The sequence below is a fragment of the Lygodium microphyllum genome, chromosome 30 (assembly GCF_053477565.2).
Source record: "Lygodium microphyllum isolate KBCC chromosome 30, Lygodium_microphyllum_v1.1.10, whole genome shotgun sequence".
NCBI lineage: Eukaryota > Viridiplantae > Streptophyta > Polypodiopsida > Schizaeales > Lygodiaceae > Lygodium > Lygodium microphyllum.
In genome coordinates this window covers 5,008,875-5,033,317 of record NC_141164.1, presented here as the reverse complement: position 1 = coordinate 5,033,317, position 24,443 = coordinate 5,008,875, and the positions used below count along the sequence as shown (strand labels likewise).

Below are 24,443 nucleotides of genomic sequence, written 5' to 3'. Positions count from 1 at the left end.
CATGTCTCTCCATCAATGCAATATGTTGTTGGAACACCTAGTGGGGTAAACCCACTATGAAGCAAGTTTTTGACCCATCTTAATTTAGTCTATACTAGTGGAGCTCCAAGGGCGTGGATGTGTATACATTCTGCATTAGGCATTACATCACCTACGTCTGTCCTGGTTTCGAGTCGAAGGTTGTCTCTGAAGAGCAAAGCACATGATGGCAAAGGTTGCCATCATTGTACCACCAATACATAGTGCCCTTGGGCAACGCAATCATATCGCCCCTGGTGGCACGATGCACTAGCATGTGGGGGCGGTACTCAGGACGGACGGGGAGAACGGCACCAAACCATCCTTTGCCTATAGCAAACACTGATCGATGAACATGTGATCACATCATGGGAGAACATCGATAGCAAGCAAACAAATGAAGTGAATGCGAACTCGATGAGGCAAGGGGAAGGTATGGTAGGGATCAAACTGCTGCAGGCACTTGTGAGATATGGAGCCAGCAGGAACAAAGGACATGGGTTGAGTGGATCTGAAGGAGGAAAAAGGCGCTGTGGGTATTAACTGCTGACATGTATGTGCTCGAAATGCGAGGGGTGGGGCCGTGGGGGCACAGAGGAAAGATGAAAACAGCTTTTCATATTTCCTAAGCGGGCGCTGATCAGCAAGGCCCCCCCTTCCACGTCGATCAAAGAGAGGGGCCCATACTGATATTTATCCTCAGCCCTCTTTCCCATCTTTCTCTCTCTCTCTCTTTTTCTCTTTGCTCTCTCCCTCAGCCCTCTTTCCCCTCTTCCCCCCCTCTCTCTCTCTCTTTGCTCTCTCCCTCTCTCCCACCTTCTCTCTCTTTCCCCTCCTCTCTCTCTCTCTCTCTCTCTCTCTCTCTCTCTCTCTCTCTTTGTGCACTGGTGGTGGTGGCTCCCTGATTCGCTGGCGGCCCGGCTGGCTGCTGCTGAACTCCATGCCTCTCGAGTCTCTGTCTCTCTACAGGGCCCAGGCGACTCCAGACAATTGAGTAGCGAGGACTCCAGAGTCCAAAGTCTACGTGCTGAAGCCTGAATCCAGATTCTCTCTCTCTCTCTCTCTCTCTCTCTCTCTCACATCGTCGTGACTTGCATGGCCTACAAGGTCAAGGGCTCATGCCTTTCTCTCTCTCTCTCTCTCTGCACGTGTTGATTCTCTCTCTCTCTCTCTCCACGCTTTAGCTTAGACTTTGTGACTTAACACATGGATGACGCAGAGTTAGGACTCAGCAAACTCGCCAGTGTGCCATGGACCACAATGCATGCTGATTTTCTCTCGAGAGGGCAGGGCCCAAGCCTCTCTATCGGCGTACTGATTTCCTCTCTCTCCCCCCTCTCCTGGAGGCAGGGACCTGTACCCATCATCTCAAGCTCGGAATATTCTGAGTAGTGAACTATGCAGTGTGAGATGAAGATCTCTCTCTCTCTCTCTCTCTCTCTCTCTCTCTCTCTCTCTCTCTCTCTCTCTCTCTCTCTCTCTCTCTCTCTCTCTCTCTCTCTCGTAGTAGTAGTAGTAGTAGTAATAGTAGTAGTAGTAGTGATACATCATTAGATTACATAGCACAAAAGAAGCACAAAGCACTTGAGTAGATTCAACTAGTAGAACAATTATGACATACTTAGAGCCTAGAGGTTTCTAGTTGAAGTTTGCCTCTCCAAGATTGCAACCTGCTCATTTAGTCTCTCAACTTGCTTTTGTGAACCCCAAAAGCTTGATTCAATATTCGAGAGTGCTTGTGTGAGTCCAAAAAGCTTGAAGGTTGCTAAGTGAATATGGTTCAAAGCACTTGAGTTGGATGAAGCTCAACATGGGAAGCTTGAAAGTTTCGTATTTTGAAGATAATGATTTAGAAGTTTAAACTTTAGAACTTAAGGAACTAACTTCTAGGAGAGTTGGAACTTTGAATGTTACATATTAAATTTTATTGAATCTTACAAGCCGCAGATGTATTAATAGGGTTATTAAGTCCTATTTAGAAATCTTGACTCTTGAGTCTTGACAAATACATATTTAAATTTTAAAAGATCGTTTCTTATGCATGCCTTGAAAATCAAGGTTTAATGACAATTGAATCTTTAAAAAAGGGATAGATTTTGATACATCTCTTCAAATAAAGACTAGCTATCAGAATTGATCTTTTAGATAAAAGAACTAATGAAAATCCAATTTTTTTTTTCTCATTTTAACCTTGACAAAATACACTAAAAGACGATTTTTTGTGAACACTCGGACTCCTCTTGTATTTCGCTCTAAGTTAATGCTCAATCTATAATAAAGCAGTACATTGGGCTTCTTTCTAGAACTTGGCTCGAATCCTTCCTGCCCTTGTGATTCTCCTGATGCCGCGATACAACCTTCCTCTTTGCAAGATAATTTAATGCTTTATTCCTTTTTTTTGGGATTAAAAGTTTTTTATATCTGCTAGTAAAAATGTTTTTTGTGAACACCCTCTTGGAGCGCATTTTTCGAGTGTAGGAATGAATTTGTTCAACTCTTGAAGTGCCTTATTCACCTGTAGGAATGTATGGGTTGGCGACTGAGAAAGCGTAGGAGCAGACATGGAGGAAGAGGACGAGCAGCAGCAGCAGCAGCAAGAGGAGGCGCGGCGGCTGCAGAAGAAGAAGAAGAAGAAGAAGAAGAAGCGCAGAGTCTCTGGCTGTTGCTCCTTTTACGACCTTAACCTTCAGACGGACGCTTTGTCGCTCGGGGACCGCACGGCCACTCTGACGACCGCGCTGCAGCTCGGCTTCTCTGGCGTCGCCTTGAATCACGTCATGGGGAAGGGCTCGATGCCTCAGGCGGGTGCCTGCAAAACGCGCGCCCTGGACCTCCAGCCGATTCTCGAGCTTGAGCGAGTCGGCCGCTCGGCTCAGTTCCATCGTGACGTGCTTTGTGGAAGAGGAGCAGCAGGCGAAGGCGAGGGAGAAGGAGAAGGGCCTAGTGCTTCTTCCATGGCCGCACATGCCCGCCCTTTCTTCAGGCAGTTCGACCGGCTGACTGTGGTGGTGGAGACTTCTATCCAGGCCTCTGCCTTTAACTCCTCTAATCCCGTCATTCGCTCGTACGACCTGGTTGCCGTTCGTCCCACCAATTCGAAAATATTTGACCAGGCTTGCACGAGTCTCGAGGTGCGCATTTGGTTTGCAAATTGTTAAGTCAACACATATTAGCGGCTTTTAGTCCGTCATGGCTTGATATGTACATATAAATTTTGCTGGAGGGGGTTTTGTCCCTTTTTTTTTTGGTTTCCGGGGTCTTATTGGGGGGAGGGGGGTTTGTCTGGGAGGGGTTCACGTTTGTACCCTTAGTTATGCTTATAGGATGGTCCATACCCTCACTAATCGCTCCAAGTATGGTATTGTTTCAAAACTGTTCTAATTCGACCTTTTGATCCAATGTGTTTGATATGCCAATGGATTGCTAATACCATGATCCTATGTGATGGGGTTTGAGAATGGAGATCAGTCAAGAAAGTGCTAGTCTAGAACTGGCGATAAGTGCTTCACTTTTGTAGTTATATTTTTCCTTACTGCTGTAAGGATAAGTTGGGCCAATAAAATGCTTAAAAATACGAACTCAAATAACAAATAGATGCCTGGGTAAATCAAGCGAATACCATTAATACATAAGTGAGGACTATGATACAAAGGAGCTCCAGGAGAGGTGATGAAGGAGGACCAACTGCAGGAGGAGTTGGCCTTAGATCTCTGTTTCTCAAGGACTGGAGTGAGGTGAATGAGAAAGGTGTTGGACTTTGTTGTACTCGTGACTTGTCCTGAGATGCAGCAGCAGCAGCAGCAGTCAACCTATGATGATGATGCCATGGGAGCCAAATTAGTTATCCAGGTAGTAGGATGTTGATGATGACTCTGGGCGGCAAAGGCGCAAAGCATGCTGGCTGAGATGGCAGCTCCACAGGCAGCAGATGAAGGAGACAATGTAAGATGTCGATTGGCTGGCCTTTGAGCGGGAAATATGCAAGTTGAAGGAGCAAAACAATCTCCACTGAAGGAGCAAAACAATCTCCACTAATTGAGACAATGAAGCAAGTGGGGAACTCCGGGGCAGTTGGTGGTAATGGTTGAGCTCTGGGTGGTGATTACAGCAGTTAGGTGGCAGCAAGGTGCACTTATGAGAAACACCTCAAAGATGGGCTAGGGGACAGCAAGCTGCCCCTGCTGCTGCCAACATTTCTCCTACAGAGAAACAAAGGAAATGGGACTCCAAAGATGCATAGGCCTTGTCTTTGATTGCTCTACCAGACAAGAGAGCAATAATACCTCATATTTGGTCTTGTAAGACCTCGAAGGCAGCTTGGTATATCCTTGAGCAGATGTTTGTAGCTAGAAATGAGGTCAAAATCTCTTATTCGAGAAGCGAATTGACAAATGCACACATGGATGAGGGTGATGGCATGATAGACTACCTTATTTACATTTAGGATTTATGAGAGCAGTTGTTGAATATTGATGAGGTGATACCTGATGAGGAGATATTGAAACATCTCACTGAACTCTCTTCTAGAGTCTTATCTTAGTTTTCATACTTCATTGAGTTCGTCTTTGAGAGGGGCACAAAGCCCCTCACATTCGTGGAGTTAACCGGTCTCCTGTTTTATAGGGGGAACGGACTTTGAGGAACACGGTTATGAGATAGGTAATGTAGGTATGCTCTCTAGTTATAAAAGCAAAGGCAAAGACAAGCAACGGGTGAAAAATCAACCTAAGGTTGATGTGGGACAGCCATTTGGCAAGGTTGCCTAAGACTCAGACAAAGGGAAAAGGAAGGGTAAATGCCACTACTGCATAGAAAGCTCAGCCATTATGTAGATGGATATAGAAAGAGGTTAGCAAAGGAGAAAAAGAAAGTATCCAACTTGGCTGTCCATGAAACATGAGTGTCTAGGTCTTTGGATGGTGATGCTATAGCCAACTTGGTTGAGGAGGATGTCTATGGTTGATTCTGTTAAAAGTCATGTTTGTCATGCCTTGTCATCTCTTGCCCATGAGCCTCAATCTAAGGCAGATGAGGACTTTAGGAGCTCTGACCCGTCTGTTACTCGTTTTGATGGAGGATGTAGCTTATTCTAGAGCACTCAGTTTATTGCCTTCCAGTGCATTTTCGCTTCCAATCGGGATTTTGTGTGCATTTCTTTGGTAGTTATTGCTTTCCATAGTCTGTCTACACCTATCGGACATTGTCATTGTCATTTGGAATTTTTTTCTAGGGTTACCTCTATTTTTATGATATTTTATTTGTTATATGCCAGCATTTATTATTGGTCGGCAAACATTTATGACCTCCCTTGATGCAGGTTGGCCATATTTGGGCATTTTTGGCTATATATTGCTTGCTTCTCCCATCATTCACTCATCTTTCTCCTTCCTTGGTAGGTGCACATTCCAACTCCGTCATCTTTCTCCTTCTCTGGTGTTGCAATCATCATTAGCCTAATTTAGTGCCCTCACTAACGCTGTGGGTTGCGTGTAGGGATTGATCAGTCTTCTTTTGTTTTCCCATGTGTGTTAGCATTCTTCCTTGTTGAGTGTAGATTTCATTATTCTTTTCTTGCGGTCTCTTTCTGTGTTCCTTTGTCTTTGTGTTTCCATTCCTTTCCATTGCACACTTCCACATGGTATTAGAGCATGGTATCATTGTATGAGAGAGACACAGAGTCCTTGATTTTTATAAAGGAGGCCATCCACGTCTGCGTTTTCAGTACTCATATTTCTTCTTGAAGGCGACAACTTATTTGTGTAGGCGACAATATTTCTTCCCTAGGCGGACCCTCTACGTTGACTTCCCTAGGATCCTCTAGCCGTTTCCTCGTGTTTTGGGGCTGTCTACTTCCAAACGCAAATTTCTTGTGGGTGTCTCGCAGGATTTTGAAGATGTCTTACTACTAGTTTTGCGGCTTTGATAATACAAACGAGAAGCTTTCTCATCACTCCTCCAAACAACGGCAAGATTATTACACGGATCGTAAAGAACGGGGCTTACCTAGCTCGTTTGTTCGGAAACCCTCTTCTCCTTGTTCACTCCATGTCTCGCAGAAGGCCCGTTTTGCTAGCCTTCATATGCCATTCATGGCACCCTCTATATAGGTGCCCGTACTCCCTTGTTTACACAAAGAGGACCGGCTTGATGGTTCAAACTACTTGCTTTGGTCGTGTAAGATGGAGTGTATCCTTGATACCTTCAATCTTTGGGAGTTTGTTGCCCACCCTATTTCCCATCCAGTGGAGGATCCCATCGTTGGATCATTGATGGATCGTGTGGCCTTATGGGATTGGCTCAACTGGAGAGCCTGATCTTTCCTCTTTGTGAGCTTATAGGATTCTGTCCTAGTGCATGTGCACAGGTTGCGGAAAGTAGCAGAAGTGTAGACAAAGCTTGCTTCTTTGTACCATAAGAAGATATTTGTCCACCGGATTACTCTCAAGAAGAAATTACGGATGCTTGCTGTTGATGATTCTCCTTCCATGAGGGATTATATTAATAGGTTGGAGGATATAAGGGATGAGCTTGCGTCCCTTGGTAGGATGATTCCTTAAGAGGATATGGCTATGATTATTTTGACTCAGTTGCCATCTCTCTGATTTGATGTTTTCTACACTAGCCTTCTTACATCGAGGATCTGTGAGAAACTTCTATGGGAGGAGCTTGCCCCGCTTGTTTTGGAGCACGACGAGCGTGCCGAAGAGGTTGCTAGTGGATCCACTTTCCCTAAAGCTTTTATTGTAGGTTCGGGAGGGGGGGAAGAAGAAAGGGAAGTCAAAGACTAAAAGATAGGAGAGTTCTTCAAGCTCTGACTTTGACTCTGACTCGGAGAAGCCTATGTTGAGCTAAAATATGCATTACTTGCTGATTAGCCTCTTAAATAGCCCCAAAACACACTAAAAATGCTCTTTTAGAGTAAAACCCTAAAATGGGGAGTGGTTCGAGAGAGTTCAGTGGAAACCCTAAAACAGGGAGTGGTTTGAGAAAGTTTAGTGGAAACCCTAATTTTTGGGGCGCCCTTCCACATCTATAAATAGACAGGCTGCCCCCATTCAGCCATCATCCTTGTTTGCAGGTTACACCAGCCCACACACCCTCTGATGCTGTTGGCGCTCAGTCTCCAGTTTGCAGCCCGCCTCCATCTGCTGTCCAGCTATCATCGACTGCAGCCACATCATCTTCAGCCTGTCCATTGCTGTAGGTGACAACTCTCAGCTGCTGGCGACCGCTCCAAACTATCCCAGACTGCTGTTCAGCCTGCTGTCCATCATCTCCAAGGTCAGCCAGCATGTGTTTTCAGCATTGCGGGCCCTGACACTCTCAGACACTGTTTTAGCCTGCTGTTTACAGCAGACTGTGCACAGTTTCCAGTCCCTGATTGGTGGTACACTGCTACGTTTACCAGTTTCCAGCCTCCAGAATGTTGCGTTTTGGTGACCAGCCTGCTGCCATTCACTATTCAGCACTCCTACACTCGGACTGGTGGTCACAGACTTGGGATCTGTCTTCGGTGGACGTCACACTCTGACATCGCTCTGCCCTTGAGCACACTGTACACTCTTACATTCATTTACAGCATTCATTTACTTCAGAGTTGTGTTCTCTCTCTCCCTTCTTCTGTTTGTGTTTGAGTTTTGAGTTTTGCATTTAGGGTTTGAGTTTTGTCCTCTGTGTCTGTGTCTTTGTGTTTCTGTCGTGGTCGTACACTCTGTGTGTCCTCAATGCAAACCCTAGCACTATTCTTAACAGCCTACATGCCCATATTGTGGCAAGGGGACACATCCATAGGAGAAATGTTGGGAGAAGTACCCTAACCTTTGTTCGGGAGCGTAGGAGGAAGCTATAACATCCAAGCCTTCTATCTCTACTCTAGCGGTTACCCATGAGTCAATGTTGCTTCATATTGTTGAATTGGAGAAGCCCTCTTTTGTAGTTGCCTCGTCTTCTGAGACGCCATGGCTGGTTGATAGTGGAGTTTCTAGTCATATGACTCTATGAGGTGATTTGTTGTAGGATCTATGTCTTTTTGAGGGTTCAGTCACTGTTGAAGACATTGTATTAGGGTGTCTATTTGTGGTGTTGGCACATTGCCTTTGTTTCCCGATTGTGCTTCGAGCTTCCTTTCACAAGCCCTTTATGTTCTAGACTTGGACTTTCCACTCCTCTCAGTTTATGGTTGTTTGTATTGAGGATTTTTCTACAAGGGCTGTTATCGCAACACATTGATAGGAGAGCGGGCTTCACAGGCTCCATTCCCCTTCTCTTATGTAGTGTGCTTTAAGATAGTTGTCTATTGCTATACCTATTCTTGCTTGTGCACCATCTATTCTACAATTCCCATTCCCCACTCTCTCCTTTGATGGTTTCGTCACCCCCCCCCCCCCCCCCCACATCCCTTTCAGAGGGGGTTGACCTCGGTGATGCGGCTATGGATTCCTTGGCCCCTTGTCTTTTAGAGGGAGATTCCCAAGATCGCAAGGAGCTTCTTCATCGGCAATCTACATCGACGGGACTTCATTGACATTGGCATTCCTCTTGCCACCCTAGGATCTATTTCTTCCTTAGCCTTCTGCCACATCCAAGATTTGAGAGGCGGTGTTAGAAGTCATGTTTGTCATGCCTTGTCATCTTCTACTTGTGAGTCTCAGTCTGAGTAAGATGAGGACTTTAGGAGCTCTGACCTGTCCGTCACTTGTTTTGATGGAGGAGATAGCTCATTCTAGAGAATTCAGTTTATTGCCTTTCGATGCATTTTCTCCTCTGGTCAAGATTTTGTGTGCATTTTCTAGATAGTTACTACTTTTCTCAGTTTGTCTACACCTATCGAACATTGTCATCGTCATCTGTATATATATCTCAACCTCTAGGGTTTGGGTTAAAGATAAAGAGCACTTGGTTTGCAAGTTAAACAAGGCTTTGTATGGCTTGAAGCAAGCTCCTCATGCATGGCATTTGAAGATAGATGCTCATTGTTGAGAAACCCTTCACCCTTCACCCGCAGTTTGCGTTTTTGCGTTTAGGGTTTGCAGCCCCAAAAAGGGGCGCCATCCTAGATTGACTGTGCCTATTTATAGGCTACTCTCATTCATTCCTCATGGCTGATTCATTCAGTCCGTTACCTCTTCTCTTCAGTCTCTCCACTACCCTCACACCCCTTTAGGAGGACATTGCGGTTCGTGGTTCGTGGCTGTCTTCATCATCTTCCTTGTGCTACGGCACCCTTGTTCCCTTGTATCACTTTCACTTCATGGTTCAGATCTTCATCATTCTATTCATCTGAGTTTCTTCTCTCTTCTCTTCTCTTCTCTTCTCCATGTTTGCCGAGTTCACTCCGTGTGCCTCCTCGCAAACCCTATTGTCTCGCTAGTACATCATCTTTTGACATGGTATCAGAGCTGAATCTGCTCACCTAGCAGTGAAGATCCTCCACTCCAGTGAAGACAAAGACCGATGGTGGGTTCAGCATCCACTTCTCTTCTTCTTCCGCTGTATCAATATCTCGTTTTTGCAGATTTCAGGTGTTTCAGCTTGCTGCCCACACCCCGTTCGCGGAGGACATCTTAGCCGAAGCTGTCCATTGCTGTCTCCATCAATTGGCGCCTGATTTCCAGCCCCCTTCACGCAATTTGGAGTTGATTTTAGTCAGGCAACTACTGTTCCTGTGCAGACCTGTTGCCGTACAGCCTGCCACGTCATCACAGTCCTGCTGCCTATGTTTTTAATCTTTCTCTCTCTTGCAGGTTGTCTTGCCTGCGTTTTTAGTCTTTTTCTCTCTTGCAGGCCATCCTGTCTGCGTTTTTAGTCTTTCTCTCTTGTTGCCTGTGTTTTTAGTATTTCTCTCTCTTGCAAGCTGTCTTGCCTGTGTTTTTAGTCTTTCTCTCTCCTCACCTGCGTTTTTCTACTGGTTGTAGTCTCTTACTGCTGGTCACATCCTCCTCCCATTGGCAACTTGCTTCTAGCCCTTCCACTATCCTCCCACCCCTTGAGGCGGACATTGCGGTTCGTGCTTCACACTACCCTCACACCCCTTGAGGTGAACATTGCGGTTCATGGTTTGTGGTTGACCTCTTCCACCTCTTGCTTCTTTAGTAAGGCACACTGGTATCCATGGCTTCTTCACCAATAGATGACCAGTCTATTCGGTGTTTCTACTGCGGCACGAACGGTCACATCACTGATGCCTGCCGACTTTAACCTTTGCTCCTCACCCCCTCGGAGCATATGTGTCTTTTACCAGGCACTTCTTGTGCCACCTCTCCTTTCTAGGCCATAGAGATCGTTTTGTATTGGCTATCAGAGTACTATGCTCAAGGCAATAAGATGCATCCGATGCGCACTAAGTCCTTTCGAACACATGGAGGATTGATTGGTGTTACGACCTCCTGGAGATCGTCGCAATGCCAGCGACAGTCTTCTCCCACTTATTTTCAGGTACAGTGGCTTCCACATCCTACGGATCTACAGTCCGCTCCATTGAGAGACAGTGATTGTTTGATACCGTCTCCTCGTTAGTCTACTCCTTTGAGAGAGAGTGGTTGCTCGACTCCTTCCCCTTCTTTGGCTACCCAGTTTGCTCCATTGAGCGACCACGATTGTTGCCCACCTCTTGCTCATTTTGAGCCCCACCCTTCCCCACCCTTAACTACTCAGGTTCGAGAGGCTACCTCTTGGAGCTCTTCGGCACCCTAGATACCTTCTTTAGCATGACCGGCAGCACTTCCTTTGTCATCAGACATTTTGGAGTCCGTGATCGATGAGTTTTTGGATTCTCTATTTACTTCAGAGGGGGATTATATTTCTTTGCCCTCAGAAGGGGCATCTACTTCTACTTCAGCGGGGGCCCCTTCACCTCCCACCTCAGAGGGGGAACCTACTCCACATGAAGTTCTTCACCTATCCTCTATTTTCTTGGGGTGGTTGTGTTCTACCAGTCATCTCTTCTACTGATACCCAGGATCTTGAGGTACCACCTAGATCGGGACCTCGGAGGTTCAGCCGCGACTTGGTGACGAGGCCTTCGTATTCCTTTCACCATGGATGCACGAAGCTAGTGGCTTCTCTCCCGAGGTTGAGTTTCGGGTTCTCTAGTTCACTTTGTCTAGTGTTCTTTATTGCAGGTTTCCTTTCGGGTGGAAATCTTGGATCTTTGGGATCCTCTACATCTTCTTCCTCTTCTTCTTGCCTTCGTCCCTTGGTTAGTATGGAGCCACCTCCCGAGATCAAGTACGGGCATATCCTTATGGTTCTTGGCACCACACAAAGTCCGACATTTCTCTTATGCATTGCATGTTTTCACCATCTTTGTACTAGGGCGGTTGGTCAAGTGAACAATTTCCCCACACGGGACACTGTCCAAGTGGCACCTATTGCATGAGCATTCTTCAGCATGTAGCATTGCATCTCCACGTCACTCGTTCAAGGGGTTTTAAGAAACCCTTCACCCCTCACCTGCAGTTTTGCGTTTTTGTGATTCTGCGATTTGCGTTTAGGGTTTGTGTTTAGGGGCGCCATCCTAGACTGAGTGTGTTTCTGCGATTTGCGTTTAGGGTTTGTGTTTAGGGTTTGCAGCCCCAAAAAGGGGTGCCATCCTAGACTGACTATGCCTATTTATAGGCCACTCTCTCATTCATTCCTCACGGTTGATTCATTCAGTCCGTCACCTCTTCTCTCCAGCCTCTCCACTACCCTGACACCCCTTCAGGAGGACATTGCGGTTCGTGGTTCGTGGCTGTCTTCATCATCTTCCTTGTGCTACGGCACCCTTGTTCCCTTGTATTACATTCACTCCATGGTTCAGATCTTCATTATTCCATTCATCTGAGTTTCTTCTCTCTTCTCTTCTCTTCTCCATGTTTGCCGAGTTCACTTCGTGTTCCTCCTCGCAAACCCTACTGTCTCGTTGGTATGCCATCTTTTGACATCATTTGAACAACAAAGGGTTCAAGAGCAATCCAATTGCTCCTACACTATACATTACGAATGAAGTGGGGGAGGACTTATTAAGAAACTATTTCTTCAGTTTATTCACCTCTACTGCAGCATTCTACTGCTCTGTTTTGCAGTGTGGCCCACGTCCTGGCATCGGAGAACTGCGCTTTACTCCCTCGACAGCTGGTGATCATCTTCTTTGTCCTTGACAACATAGACGATTACGCTTCGCTTTCCAAAGATTACTTTGATAGCCTACTACTTTAGTACTGCATTTGGTTCCCTCTCTAGTGTAGACTTCCTTTAAGTGCTGTTGCCTGATTCAGACAGGATAGTGCAGTCATCTTCAATGCTTTGGCTTTGTCGTATTAGCTTTTCTTCACATAGTATGATTCAATGCTTCATCATCTTGTTCTTCTATGCTCTCTGAGTTTCTCTTTTCTTAGTGTTTGCCGTACACAGTGTGTTTCTCCCCGCAAAACGTATTGTCTCTATGGTTTGTTGTATTTTTTGAAATGGTATCACAATATATCTGTTATTTTGACATGGTATTAGAGCCAGAGGCACTCAAAGAGTGGCGAAGATCCTTTGCATCAAAGAAGGCAAAGACAAGTTGCGGGTTCGACATGATCCATTGATTTTTTCCCTATTTTCGCTGCATCAATGGGAGATACCCTTCTCTTTCTCTCCCTCCCATCCTCCCTTTTACAGGTTGACACCCCAGTGCTATGACTTTTACATAGGTAGATGGAAAGACCATTGGGTAGTTCTATTGCCTTATCACCAGCCACACCACCAATGCTTGTTGATATCGACCGTTGCTTCCTACACCATTGGAGTGTGTGTGTCTACCCATAGGCATTTGTGCCACCTCTCCCTTCTAGGCCACATAGTTTATTCTACACTGGCTTTTAGATTTTTATGCTCACGGCAATAAGACGCATTTGATGCACTAAGTCCTTCTGAGCCAAAGGAGGATCACTTGGTACCTTGATCTCCTTGAGACCACTACAATGTGCTATAGAGGTTTCTTCTATTGGTTTTCAGGTTCAGTGGTGGCGCCCTTGACAACTCACGGTTTTGCAATCTGCTTTGTTGAGAGATAATGATTGTTGGACATCGCCTGCTCGTCACTTTGCTCCTTCGCAAGAATGTGGATGTTCAACACCTTCCATTACTTCGACTTTATAGTGTGCTTCATTGAGAGAGAGCAACTATCGCCCACCCTTGGCTCAACATGAGCCTCACCTTTGGGAGTTCTTTGACATCTTTGGAGTTCTTTGACATCTTTGGCACCCCAGATACTTTCTTTGGCACGACTAGCAGCACTTCCTTCATCATTGGATGATTTGGAGTGCGTGATCCATGAGTTTTTAGATTCCCTATCTCTCGTAGATGGGGATTTCAAGGGGGATGTTCTTTCTTTGCCCTTTGTGAGGGTCCTACTTCTTCAACTTGAAAGGGGAGCCCTTGCATCTTCACCCTCAGAGGGGGTATCTACTCATCATGAAGTTCTTCACCCACCAATTTACTCTTTGGGTATCTTCGATTAGTCATTTCTCCTATTGATACCAAGGATCTTCAGGTATTACTTAGATTGGGGCCTTGGAGGCTCAACTGCAACTTTTGATGATGAGGCCTTTGAATTCATTCTAGTATGGAGTGATGGAGCAGTATCGCATGTGAGTAGGTCTATGCGTAGCCCATGCACAATTCATTGGCAAGTTGTTAAGCATATCTTCCCTTACTTGCAAGGTACTCAGACACATGCCTTGATATTTCTTTTTTTGGGGGAGTGACTTACTCTTATAGGCTTACAATGATTCGGATTGGGTTAGAGACTCAGATACTAGGCTGTCTACTAGTGGATATTGTTTCTTTTTGGGCCATTTATGCATTTCATGGCTTGGTAAGAAATAACTTATAGTGGCTACCTTGTCTTTTAAGGCCAAGTATAGGGAAGCCTTTATAGCAACAATTGTGTATGGCATGCAGATTGCTAGCTGATCTACATGTTTGTTGGAGATTCCTATTCCCATTCTCTTAGACAGTCAGAGTGCTATTGTAGTAGCACAAGATCCTGTTAGATGAGGGAGCCAATAAGACGCCTATAATGGGTGGCATGTGTAAGGGGAGCTCGAGCTTCCAAAAGTTTGGACTTTGGGTCCATGGGGCAAGAAATAGGTCGGGAATTGGCCATACCAAACTCCAAGAGAAGTTTGCTAATGTACTTGTGTTGCAAAATAAAAATGCCTTGTGCCATCTCCAATCCAAGGAAAAAATGTAGGATCCCAAGATCCATCATGTCAAACACTTGTAACAAAATCTCCGGAGTACAATCAACCTCCTGAGTAGAGCTCCTTGTAATGATAAGATCATCCATATACAAGATGAGCAAAACACACTTGTTACCCTCAGCCGTGAAGTATAGATTGAGGTCACGAGCTGATCAATGGAAGTCACTCTATAGAAAGAATTGATTAATCCTCTGGAACCAAGTGTGAAGAGCTTGCTTCAGGCCATAGAGGGCCTTTTGTTGAGAAACCCTTCACCTGCGGTTTGCGTTTTTGCGTTTTGCATTTAGGGTTTGTAGCCCCAAAAAGGGGCACTATCCTAGACTGAGTGTGCCTATTTATCGGCCACTCTCTCATTCATTCCTTACGGTTGATTCATTCAGTTCGTCACCTCTTCTCTCCAGTCTTTCCACTACCCTCACACCCCTTCAGGAGGACATTGCGGTTTGTGGTTTGTGGCTGTCTTCATCATCTTCCTTGTGCTACGGCACTCTTGTTCCCTTGTATCACATTCACTCCATGATTCGGATCTTCATCATTCCATTCATGAGAGTTTATTCTCTCTTCTCTTCTCCATGTTTGCCGAGTTCACTCCATGTTCCTCTCCGCAAACCCTACTGTCTCGCTGGTACGCCATCTTTTGACATGGTATCAGAGCTAGATCTGCTCAAACAGCGGCAAAGATCCTCCACTCTTGTGAAGGCAAAGATCGGTGACAAGTTCGGCATCCAGTTCTCTTCTTGTTCCGTTGCATCGAAATCTCGTTTTTGCAAGTTTCAGGTGTTTTCAGCTTGCTGCCCACACTCCTTTCGTAGAGGACATCGCAGTCTTAGCTGCCCCTTGCTGTCATCTACAGTCTGGGACCTGTTTCCAGCCTTCCACCTGCAGTTTGCAACTATTTACAGCAAAGTGATTTTTGCTGATCACTCTCCATTCAAAACAACAATCTCATTTTTGCAAATTTCAGGTATTTCAACTTGCTGCCCACACCCCAGACACGGAGAACATGGTGGTCCAAGCTAGCCATTGCTGTCTATAATAGTCTGGCACCTGTTTCCAGCCTACCACACATTGTTCGGAGCTGATTTCAGCATGCTGATTGCTGTTGCTGGTTTTTCCTGCGTTTTCATCTGTAGGCTGTTCTGCCTGCGTTTTTAGTTTTTCTCTCACCTTCTGCCTACGTTTTTAGTCTTTCTCTCACCTTCTGCCTACGTTTTGTCTTTTTGTCTCTTGCATGCTGTCCTGCTTACGTTTTTAGTCTTTTTCTCTCCTCACTTGCGTTTTTCTACTGGTTGCAATCTCTTACTGCTGGTCACATCCTCCTCCCACTGGCAGCTCACTTCGAGCCCTTCCATTGCCCTCCCACCCCTTGAGGCGGACATTGCGGTTCGTGCTTCACACTGCCCTCACACCCCTTGAGGCGGACATTGCGGTTCGTGGTTCATGGTGGCTGACCTTTTCCTTCAGCAAGGCGCACTGGTATCCATGGCTTCTTTACCAACAGATGACCAGACTACTGGGTGCTTCTATTGTGGCATCATCGGACACACCACCGATGCTTGCCGACTTTGACCTTTGCTGCCCCCCCCCCCCCCCCCCCCCGAAGTGTATGCAACTTTCACCAGCCACTCCTTGTGCCACCTCTCCTTTGTGGGCCACAGAGATCGTTCTATATCGGCTATCAGAGTACTATGCTCAAGGCGATAAGCTGCATCCGATGCGCACTAAGTCCTTTCGAGCACATGGAGGATCGATTGGCGCTATGATCTCCTAGAGATCGTTGCAATGCCAGCGACAGTCTTCAATCGCTTATTTTGAGGTACAGTGGCTTCCATGACCTATGGATCTGTAGTCCGCTCCATTGAGACAGTGATTGCTTGATACCGTCTCCTCGTCAGTCCGCTCCTTCGAGAGACAATGGCTGCTCGACTCCTTCCTCTTCTTCAGCTACCCAGTCTGATCCACTGAGGGACAGCGATTGTTGCCCATCTCTTGCTCATTTTGAGCCCCACCCTTCTCCACCCTCGACTACTCAGGTTAGAGAGGCTATCTCTGGGAGTTGTTCAGTACCCTAGATATCTTCTTCGGCACAATCGGCGGTACTTTCTTCGTCATCAGACATTTTGGAGTCCGTGATCTATGAGTTTTTGGATTTCCTATCTACTTCAGAGGGGGATGCTATTTCTTTGCCCTCAGAGGGAGCATCTACTTCTTCGACATCAGCGGGGGCCCCTCCACCTCCCACCTTAGAGGGGGAACCTTCTCCACATGACGTTCTTCACCCATCCTCTACTTTCTTTGGGTTGCTGTCTTCGACAAGTCATCTCTTCTACTGATACCCAAGATCTAGAGGGTCTATCTAGATCAGGGCCATTGGGTCTTCAACAGTGACTTGGTGGCTAGGCCTTCGTATTCCTTCCAGCATGGAGTCACGAAGCTAGTGGCTTCTCTCCTGAGGTTGAGTTTTGGGTTCTACAGCTCATCCTGTCTCTTGATTATCTTCAAAGGTCTCCTTTCAGGTGGTATTCTCAGATTACAAGGTGGATCTTATTTATCCCTTGGTCAGCATGGAGCCACCTCTCGAGATCAAGTATATGCATATCCTTATGGTTCTCGGCACCACACAAAGTCCGATATTGCTCCTATGCATTGCATGTTTTCATCATCTTTGTACTAGGGCGCTTGGGGAGTGAATAATTTCCCCACGCGGGACACTGTCCAAGTGGCACCTGCTGCATGAGCATTCTTCAGCATGTAGCATTGCATCTCCATCTCTCTCTTCTCTTGTTCCCCTTTTTGGGCTTGAGAGGGGGTGTTGAGAAAACCTTCACCCTTCACCCTTCACCCACAGTTTGCGTTTTTGCGGTTTTGTGTTTTACGTTTAGGGTTTGCAACCCCAAAAAGGGGCGCCATCCTAGACTAATTGTGCCTATTTATAGGCCACTCTCTCATTCATTCCTCTTGGCTGATTTATTCAGTCTGTCACCTCTTCTCTCCAGCCTCTCCACTACCCTCACATCCCTTTTGGAGGACATTGTGGTTTGTGGTTCGTGACAGTCTTCATCATCTTCCTTGTGCTATAACACCCTTGTTCTCTTGTATCACATTCACTCCATGATTCAGAACTTCATCATTCCATTCATTAGAGTTTCTTCTCTCTTCTTTTCTCTTCTCCATGTTTGCCGAGTTCACTCCGTGTTCCTCCTCGTAAACCCTACTGTCTTGTTGGCACGTCATCTTTTGACATGGTATCAGAGTTGGATCTGCTCACCTAGCAGCGAAGATCCTCCACTCCAGTGAAGGCAAAGACCGGTGACTGATGATTATAAAGTCATGGCCTTGAGATGTGTGTGTGTCACTCTTCCAATTTGAAAGGTTGCCAAGCACTCCTTGTGCCACCTCTCCTTTGTGGGCCATAGAGATTGTTCTACATCGGCTATCAGAGTACTATGCTCAAGGCAATAAGACGCATCGGATGTGCACTAAGTCCTTTCGAGCACATGGAGGATCGATTGACTCTACGACCTCCTGGAGATCGTCGCAATGCCAACGGCAGTCTTCTCCCACTTATTTTTAGGTACAGTGGCTTTCACGACCTATGGATCTGCAGTCCACTCCATCGAGAGACAGTGATTGTTTGATACCGTCTCCTCGCAGTCAACTCCTTCGAGAGACAATGGCTGCTCGACTCCTTGCTCTTATTCGGCTACCTAGTTTGCTCCCGTAAGAGACAATGATTGTTGCCCACCTCTTGCTCATTCTGAGTCCCATCCTTCCCTACCCTCGACTACTTAGGTTCGAGAGGCTACCTCTTGAAGCTCTTCGCCACCCTAGATACCTTCTTTGGCACTACTAGCGGCACTTTCTTCGTCATCAGACATTTTGGAGTCCGTGATCCATGAGTTTTTGGATTCCCTGTCTACTTCAACGGGGGATTCAGAGGGGGATGTTATTTCTTTGCCCTCAGAGGGGGCATCTACTTCTTCTTTGACTTCAGCGGGGACCCCTCCACCTCCCACCTTAGAGTGGAAACCTACTCCATATGAAATTCTTCACCCATTCTCTACTTTCTTGGGGTGGCTGTCTTCGATGAGTCATCTCTTCTATTGATATCTAAGATCTTCAGATACCACCTAGATCGGGACCTCGGAGGTTTAGCCGCGACTTGGTAATGAGGCCTTTGTATTCCTTCCAGCATGGATGCACGGAACTAGTGGCTTCTCTCCCGAGGTTGAGTTTCGGATTCTCTAGTTCGCTCTGTCTACTGTTCTTTACTGTAGGCTCTCTTTCCGGTGAAAATCTTGGATCTTAGGGATTCTCTACATCTTCTTCCTCCTCTTCTCTTCTTGCCTTGGTCACTTGGTTAGCATGGAGCCAACTCCCAAGATCGAGTACGGGCATATCCTTATGATTCTCAGCACCACACAAAGTCCGACATTCCTTCTATGCATTGGATGCTTTCATCATCTTTGTATTAGGGCGCTTGGGCAAGTGAACAATTTCCCCACGAGAGACACTCTCCAAGTGGCACCTGCTGCATGGCATTCTTGAGCATGTAGCATTGTATCTGCACCTTACTCTTCTCTTGTTCCTCTTTTTGGGCCTGAGAGGGGGTGTTGAGAAACCCTTCACCCTTCACCCGCAGTTTGCGTTTCTGCGTTTTGTGTTTAGGGTTTGTAGCTTCAAAAAGGGGCGCCATCCTAGACTAACTGTGCCTATTTATAGGCCACTCTCTCATTCATTCCTTATAGCTGATTCATTCACTCCGTCACCTCTTCTCTCGAGTCTCTCCACTATTCTCACACCCCTTCAGGAGGACATTGTGGTTTGTGGTTCGTGGTTGTCTCATCATCTTTCTTGTGCTACAGTATCCTTGTTTCCTTGTATCACATTCACTCCATGATTCAGAACTTCATCATTCCATTTATCAGAGTTTCTTCCTCTTCTCTTCTTTTCTCCATGTTTACTGAGTTCACTCCATGTACTCCTTGCAAACCCTACTGTCTTGCTGGCATGTCATCTTTTGACAGTGGGCTATCGAAATAATCACTACAAGGCGAAAGACAGTTGTTTAGGGAGCGAACCGCAGTCCTTTGAAGGGTGAATAAGATGATCACCACCTATCAAGGGAGCGAACCGCAATCCTTAGATGCTAGAAAGAGTACCGGGCTACAAAACGTAGTAGTAGAACGTCATAGTAGAATGCCACCTTAGAACATTGCAGTAGAATGCTGTAGTAAAACGCCGTAGTAAAATGCATCAGTAGAACGTAGTAGTAAAATGGCATAGTAAAATCACGGGGGGTTCACTCATAGTAAAGAAGACATGTCACCTGTGTGCAAGGACTTCTAAAAAAACCCTATTTATGAAGCTTGTAAGAGTAATATATCCCCCTATTTAAGCTTATAAGATATTTACATGTATGACTTTTTATGTATCCTCTTTCTTAAATGTAAGTCTTCATAGAATATATACTAACTTTCTTTTTGAAAGTTGGAATTATCCTAAGCAATTAAAAGTATCTAAATGGTCTCTTGTATGCTATGGAGAAACCAATCTATGGAGAGAGGTGATCAAATGCATCCATCCCCCCCCCCCCCCCCTTTTTTTTTTCCTCTATGCCCTCCTTAAATTTAAGTTTAATATAGGAAATTAAGAGGGGTCTACCTCTAATGTATACGCTTAAGTGTCCCCTTCCAAAAACCCCCCTCCCTTATACTCATGTGATACCATACATCTATAGTGAACCCCCTGAGAGTGAAATGCAGCAATAGGGTTGAATGGAAGGTGAAAGGTGGCTACGAATTGCAATGTTCTCTAGTAGGGGTATGGGTAGTAGTGGAGAGAAGAGTATCGTAGTGACCAAGGAAGAGGGGTGAAGAATGACTGAAGTGGGTTGAGAATGACTAAAGTGACTATCTATTTATAGACATAAGTTGTCTAGGGTGGCACACCACTGTGTAGGCGCCCATTGAAAAAGTGGCAAAAAATGTGGACACCAACTTTTTTTGGGGTTGTCAACGCAAAACTCTAAAGGAAGCATGTAAATTGAAGAAGTTGTTTATCAATAGTTGATATTAAGCCTATGTCGGACCCTCGATTAGCTCACCCTGATCATGTCCATCAATGGATAACTCGCAATGCCATAGCCAATTTTGAGTTAATGTAGGGTTTGCTTCTTGAGTTCCACTCTCAATTACAGCATTTTTCCCTCGCGTCTGAGTGTTGGAGTCATCTCATTGACCACTATGCAGCTTGAGATCACACTCGATGTATTAATCTCAATTTTGAGCTTCAAGAGTTTCCCATTAAGAAAGGGAATGATCTAAAAGTTAAGTTGGCCGAATATCGGTGGTTACTCACTGAGTTTGCCACTATTGGCTCCTTGAAATCAGACGATGATCAGGTCACATTTTTCTTGAACAAGTTGCTCGACAAATACTTCCATTTTATCTAGCATATTATCTCACTATTTAGATTGTTGACCTTGTACAAATTTGAGTGTCAATTTTTGCGCTATGCGAGGATGCATGATCAAGTCTACAAGAAGTTCTCCACACACATCCATTCAAAGGGGCGAGGGTTGGTTGTCTTTTCTTTGGGAGTGAGAACCACAAGTGGCAAGAACTTGCAAGATACGAAAGCAAGCCAAATCAAGGGTGACACCACTTTCTTTAACGAAACCAAAGAAACACGACCCCTTTGGCAGCAAATTCCTAAGAAAAATAGGTTTTGTACACACTATCAGAGGTGGGGCCATGTGGACGAGAAATGTCATATCAAGGCCCAAGGTCTTCCACCTAGAAAACCACAACAAATTGCTGCGATTGCCTCCACTCTGGCTGGCCAGTCTAGTGGGACTATGCCTCTTGCTGTTGCACCATCTGTTCCATTTGCCCTAGTGGCTACTGGACATATGGCACCTAGATAGGCTCAGGAGCCTAGCTTCTTCACTACCCTTGAAGGATTGGCCGATTGGTTTGCTAGTGGCTCACCTATTGCACTTTACGCATCCGTTCCTAGAGCATCCACTGCACCTTCTAGGACCCCTTTCCTACCTTGCCATATGCGATGGTGGCCACACATATCATTTTCCTTTTCAGACTTCCATTGCATACGTACATACTCATTGCATTGTACTTAGCTTTGCTTTATTTTATTTAAATTTTATTTTTGTTTTCTGGTGCATCTCACAACTTACCTTTGCGCTTACAAAATTTAATCTCTTTTGTAGGGTTTTGTACTTTAGTGTAGGGTTGACATACAAGCTTGCACTAGTTCTTTCTAAGTTGGAGATAGGAGCTTTGCGTTGTTCCTTTCATGGTTCCATCTACTTGAAGCATTGCTCTTCTATCAGCATGGAGGTTTCCCCTCCCACGGTGGATTGTACAACACCTCTCTTGATGCTATCATGGCGGTGTCTTCCATCCTTGCTCTTCTAGTAATAATGCTTCATCATCTTCATCCACATGGTTCTCGGCACCACATGAAGATCGACATCCTTATGCTATTTTTTTCTTCGGCATCTACATTCAAGTCAAGAGAGGGTTCCTACCCTTCATGGTATTCTATAGGTTTTGGCAATTGTCTTCGACATCAGTCTTCCCCCTGTTCTACCTTTCCCTATGCATTCCATGATTTCATCATCTTTGTATTAGGGTGCTTGGGCAAGTGAACAAATATCACGAGGGACAATGTCCAAGTGGCACCTGTTGCATGAGTATTCTTGAGCATGTAGCATACTATGCATTCCATTGTGCAGAGCACCATTGGACTTATTCCAAGCTGTTTCCACTGGTTGATTACAACACTATCCTTATTCCCATGATACTTCATCATCTTTTCCTCGTCATGAACATCCTCGAGTAGTTGGGTGAGCTTGTATTGTTTTGTGATGTGTTGGGTGTACCATCCCTACTCTCGTCTTCTCGGTCATTGTTACTTAATTAGTTGCCATTCTTAAAATTAACTTTTCACCCACAATATTATAGTTTTAAAAAAATTTTCAATGTGGTTTCATGTGCCTTTGTAGGGCTTGGTAAGCCACTGGGTAGCCGATGAGCACCCTTTATTTGATGCCTTGTCCTCTTTGGGGTGATTACTTGGACTCCCTTGGTAAGATAACTATTGCCTTTGTAGTCTTATTAAGCCATTGGGCAGCTGATGTGCAGCCTTTGTTCCATGCCTTGGCTGCTTTGGGGTGCACATTACCGGCCTTCCTTTTATGCTTAGTTTTGGGCTTGAGAGGGAGTGTTGAGCTAAAACACCCTTTACAACTAACTAGCATTTTTAAGCAGCTCCAAAACACACTTAATTAATAAAAAACACAAATTTGGTATGTATTTCGAGAGAGTTTCAACAATGGTTTCCCAAAACCCTAATTTTTTGGGGTACCCTTCGATATCTATAAATAGATTGGCTTTCCGCCATTCAGCCTCAATCCTTTGGTATAGGTTTCTCACTCTACCGTGGAGATTTTAGCTATCAGCCACCTAATATCTGCTATCTAGTCATCATCAATTGCAGCCCACTACTATCCAGTCCTAAGCGGCCTGTTTTTAGCCATTGCCCTGTTTTTTGGAGGCCTCCATCTGCTGCATCATTGTAACACTTGATCAATCTGCGTTTTTAGCATCTAGTGCTAGGTGATGGGCAGCTACTATCTCACCCACCTGGCGACTGCTGCAGTACTTGCATTTTTGCTGTCCAACAGGCCATCTACATCAGCAAATACCTCTCCTGTTATTGCTTGATAGTTCTTTGTCTTGGGTGATCAATTTTCAGGCTTCCTCTATTGGCACACTGTCATGAGGACATGTATTTTTGAAACTTCACTTAATATGTAGTATTAATTTTTAATCACATGGTTAAGTGAATGTTGCATATGTGAGGTGTAACTAGGGCTAGAGTAAACTTACGAGCCTAGGACCCAAGGAAATCACAAGATGCCAAAGGCAAAAGTTGCTATAAGTTATGCCATACAGGTACTTGGTGGTATCTGGTGCCAGTTGTTGGCTTAGGTCATACATTTATTCATAAGTGTTAGTTGGTGACACTAAAGAAGTGTTTAATGGTACTTAATGCCAATCTGATGGTCAAAGATGGCTCAGAGACACTCCAGAATGGAAGTTGCCTAGCCAATTTAATTATTGACTAGTTAAACTATTTTTCAAGGCACTAAAATAATTATTAGATTAATTTTTAATATTTAAAGACTGAAAATTAATATTTAATTATGGATAATGTTGGAAAAACCATTTGGGAAGGCTTTCACTTGTAAAAATGCCCATGCAAGACTGAAAAACGTCTTTAGAGGTTGGAGAGAGGCATTTTAGTGTATTCAGCCTACAAGAGAGAGGGAAGAGATGCTGTTGGTTTGATTGGCAGCCATTGGAGGACCTTTTGAGGTAGCTAGGGGTAGAAGAAGACCGATCAACAGCAGGTGACAACATCTACAGGTTGTTGAGATAGGGAAACAACAATAAAATGACAGATTTTCTTCAATTCTTTGCATCTACAAGTTGTTGAGACAGGACAATAGCAGTAAATGATAGATTTTCTTCAGTTCTTCACGAAGAAAGTCTGAATTTTCTCTTTTCTCAGCATTTTCTCTCATTTCCTAGCCTTTCTACAGCCTTGCTCCGAAGATTACAGCATTGGGATCACAAAAAGATTGAAAAATTTTAGATTTCTTTGCTGCAAACCCTAATTTGCAAGCAGAAATTAGGGTTTAGCAGCAACCTCGGAAAGTGTGCCAGAAATTGGAAGCTCCAAGACTTGGATTCAACAAGGCTGAAGCTGTTTTTAGCCTATTCAAGTGGAGGGACTAGTAAGTCATTGAATTTGGGGCATTTTCCATTTCCATCAAAGTGGGTGAAGGCCAATTGATTGCCGGAATCAAGGGTCAAATCAGATTTTAGATACCGAAAGGGATTGGGAGAATCCCATTGCACATCGACTTCTTCTTCAATTAAGTAAAAAAAATACCAAAAGGGGCATCAATTTTGGGGCCAACAGGGTGTCCAATGTCCAAGATTACATGGTAAAGTGTACATTTCAGTTTTGTGAATTTATTTGCCTCCAAAGCTGCTCTGTCTCTGTATGGATCGAAAGGGAAAAGGCCCTTGTGTTGGAAATTCACATGCTGCTGCCTGCGTAGCTGATCCACATGATACTGAGCATGTTGCAAGTACTAGAATA

The 24,443-nt window shown here is 45.0% G+C and overlaps 1 protein-coding gene across 1 annotated transcript in view; it reads left to right on the top strand.

Moving 5' to 3' along the window:
- The first annotated feature begins 2,452 nt into the window (after positions 1–2,452).
- GAF1 (Polymerase/histidinol phosphatase-like protein) overlaps positions 2,453–24,443 on the top strand; it is a 56,732-nt gene continuing 34,741 nt past the window's right edge. The window contains exon 1 of the mRNA XM_087673194.1: positions 2,453–3,149. Coding sequence (XP_087529320.1) covers positions 2,580–3,149 — 570 coding nt within the window. The 5' untranslated portion in view covers positions 2,453–2,579. The remainder of the gene's footprint in view (positions 3,150–24,443) is intronic.